Raw genomic sequence first — 2,640 nt, 5'->3', positions numbered from 1 at the left:
AAGCTTAGGCTTTTGGCCTAAGTTGGTTTAATACCAAGGACCGCCGCTACTCTCTCTGGTGTAATGAGAGGTATAATTAGGATAATACTGGCTGGTCATCTCCGGATCCCACTGGACAGATGATGCACGATAGGGGTCCATTTCAGGTTCCGGCTCAGGTTCAGGTTCTGGAGTAAAAGCTTGAGCTCGATGATTGTTCACCGCCTCCGATGTGACAAGAAAATTTTCTGCAAGCAAATCAAACAACAGAGGTGCAGGCAAAATAATAATCTCAATGTGTTTCTTATTGAATCTAAGTTTATACAAAAGCATCTTTTCTTCATTGTCAACAATAAACTTGTGTGCTACCATGCTCTTGTAATCTAAAATGTGAGGAGGCAATTTTCACTACAAGAAATCTGTTAATACATGACGGTTCTAATCTGTCATGGATCAGTGAAAAACTGTCATGGGTACCCATCGATGACGGACCTGAAATCCTTCATGTATATCGCGTCATAATTTGATATCATACCATTCTTGATGGTTTTTGGCCGTCATGGATCTGCCGTACGTGTGCTTAACTAACATACATGTAACAGTGTTAACTTGTTTGCCACATGATATAGATCTGACATGGTAGCCCAGGTAGGAATCAGCCCAATTAGAATTTGGGCCCACCAAATTTTGACTAAGTCCAAATGTGATAGCCCATATAGCAGTCAACCCAATTAAATTTTGGCCCATTAAAATATGGTATGTCCAAGGCCCACTAATTCACTACTGATAACACCATCCAGCTCTCTTCTCATTTCTCTGCTGTTGGTCCATGGAAATTTTAAGCGAGTATATTTTGTCAAAAAATATATGCTCATTTCATTAAATAAAATGTATGTTACATAAACAAACATGGACATACGCCTGTACAGAAGCAAAAAAGATCCCTAAAAACTTAAAATTACAAACATTTCCTGGAGAACACTAAGCTACTCTCCAGCCAAGCGCCGGCTGCGCTCGCCGTAGGCCATGCCTTTGTGGACATGGATCCAGCAGTACCCGCCGAAGTCATCAGAGGGAGACACCATTTTTGCATCCATCTTGCACCAAGCCATGCTCCTGACCGGTACTCTGTCTCCACCGATGAAAAGAGTCCATGGAACCCGTACTACCTGCATATCGAGAAGCACTAAAAATGGCTTGGAAAATCGGAAACGAAAGGGATGGGAAAAATCAAAATCAACAGGGGGAGGGAGACCTGGTGGGACATGCGGCTCACAGCCAGCCGAGGATCCCGCTGGTCCGATGCGAATGAACTTCACCAGGCGCGTCGCCAGCTGGAGCTTGCAGACCTGCTTGAAGGCATCCCATCGCAGCACCCTCTGCAGATCCTTCAGATTGTCAGCACAAACGCGCAGCAGAAGTCAGCGAACACCAAACGGCCGGTGGTGAGCACGAGCGAGGCGCGAGAGGAGGGGCGTGGGCTGGGGGTACCGAGCCAGTGTTCGCCCTTGACGGCGCCTCCGTCGTCGACCTCCTCCTCCGAGGCGCGGAGGCTGGCGCAGGTGTGCGAAAGCACCGCCGGTCCATGCTGCACCGCTAAGGCTCGGCCGCCTGAGCGTGGCGGTCTGAACCGGGATCTCGCGCACGCTCGTAGTCAACGCGGTCGTCCCATCCGCAGCGACGGCACCGGCGCTCGAGCACGCTTTTGCACGCCCACGAGAAACCTATTCGCTCCATGAACCAAGATGGGCACCATCCACAACAACGGCACCGGCTGCCAAGCTTTTTCTTGGTGTTGTGGCGGCGACCATTGATGGGGAGGATCTCGAAGAGGCCAACCGAGATCCACTTTCTCCGGGTGGAGAGAAGCGGGCGTCTTGTGGATGGACAGAAGGAAACACAAGAAAGAGGGGGAGGTTTCCTTGCCGTTGGATCTCACGGGGATAGACGGTTTGGATCTGCGATCCGTGGGATGCTTAGATCAACCAATCACAGCGCAGCTTCGCCCTCACGCTGGATTGCCACTTCGGCTGGATACTCAAGCGGGCCTCTATTGACCGTGAGAGCAGTCCAGAATTCAGTTTTTTTTCATCATTCGAATAAACAAATAAGGCATCCTTGTAGAGTAACTTGGAAAAAGAATTATCATATATATATCGCAACAAAATTTTAATGTAATATACTACATGCAAGTTGTATTGTAGGATATTCCATAAAATGAATTTCCGCATGTTCATTGAGATTAATTTCAATTTGACCTACATATATACTCCCACCATTTCAAAATATAGTGCGCCCGCGCTTCCCGGGGTCTAACTTTGACCATAAATTTAACCAACGAGATCGACTGCGGCGGGATCAAAAATTATACTCCCACCGCAGTCGGTCTCGTTGGTTAAATTTACGGTCAAAGTTGAAGCACGGGAATAGAGTAAGCACTATATTTTTGGAACGGAGGGAGTATCAAGCAAGTTTGAAAACATTCCCAACCCGTTTCCTCTCGAAATGATATATTCTTAGCGGTGTATCTTGAGTGTAGAAAAATTTCATGTCAAACGAGGCAGTGACCGACACTTTGTCTTCAATCCCAAATTGTTCCTTGTCAAAAACATGATTTTTCATCGAAGATGTCCCGGCTTTCATGCAGTGTATGTCATATTT

The 2,640-nt window shown here is 47.0% G+C and overlaps 1 protein-coding gene across 3 annotated transcripts; it reads right to left on the bottom strand.

Moving 5' to 3' along the window:
- Positions 1-811: 811 nt before the first annotated feature.
- On the bottom strand, positions 812-2,111 carry LOC119326658. Of its 3 annotated transcripts, XM_037600279.1 has the most exons (3): positions 1,471-2,038; positions 1,235-1,367; positions 812-1,148 (listed from the first exon to the last, which is right to left on the bottom strand). In XM_037600279.1, exons 1-3 carry the CDS (start codon positions 1,564-1,566, stop codon positions 1,048-1,050), a joined length of 330 nt encoding a protein of 109 aa, XP_037456176.1. In that variant the 5' UTR covers positions 1,567-2,038; the 3' UTR covers positions 812-1,047. The 3 variants fall into 3 exon arrangements, 2 of the variants coding, with proteins under 2 accessions (XP_037456176.1, XP_037456175.1); XR_005158099.1 differs by having other exon boundaries at positions 812-1,358; positions 1,471-2,111; XM_037600278.1 differs by having other exon boundaries at positions 812-1,367; positions 1,471-2,022.
- Positions 2,112-2,640: the final 529 nt, after the last annotated feature.

This window comes from Triticum dicoccoides, chromosome 6B, assembly GCF_002162155.2.
Source record: "Triticum dicoccoides isolate Atlit2015 ecotype Zavitan chromosome 6B, WEW_v2.0, whole genome shotgun sequence".
In the NCBI taxonomy this organism is placed as follows: Eukaryota; Viridiplantae; Streptophyta; class Magnoliopsida; order Poales; family Poaceae; genus Triticum; species Triticum dicoccoides.
The sequence above is the reverse complement of the archived record's forward strand: the minus strand, read 5'-3'. Positions and strand labels throughout refer to the sequence as shown.

What these genes read in the sequence shown, in the direction of transcription:
- LOC119326658 (XM_037600278.1), bottom strand. Translation starts at nt 1,566, where the DNA reads ATGGACCGGCGGTGCTTTCGCACACCTGCGCCAGCCTCCGCGCCTCGG. An exon ending in CAAGGGCGAACACTGGCTCG is followed by an intron (nt 1,368 to 1,470) that starts GTACCCCCAGCC and finishes GACAATCTGAAG; the next exon opens with GATCTGCAGAGGGTGCTGCG.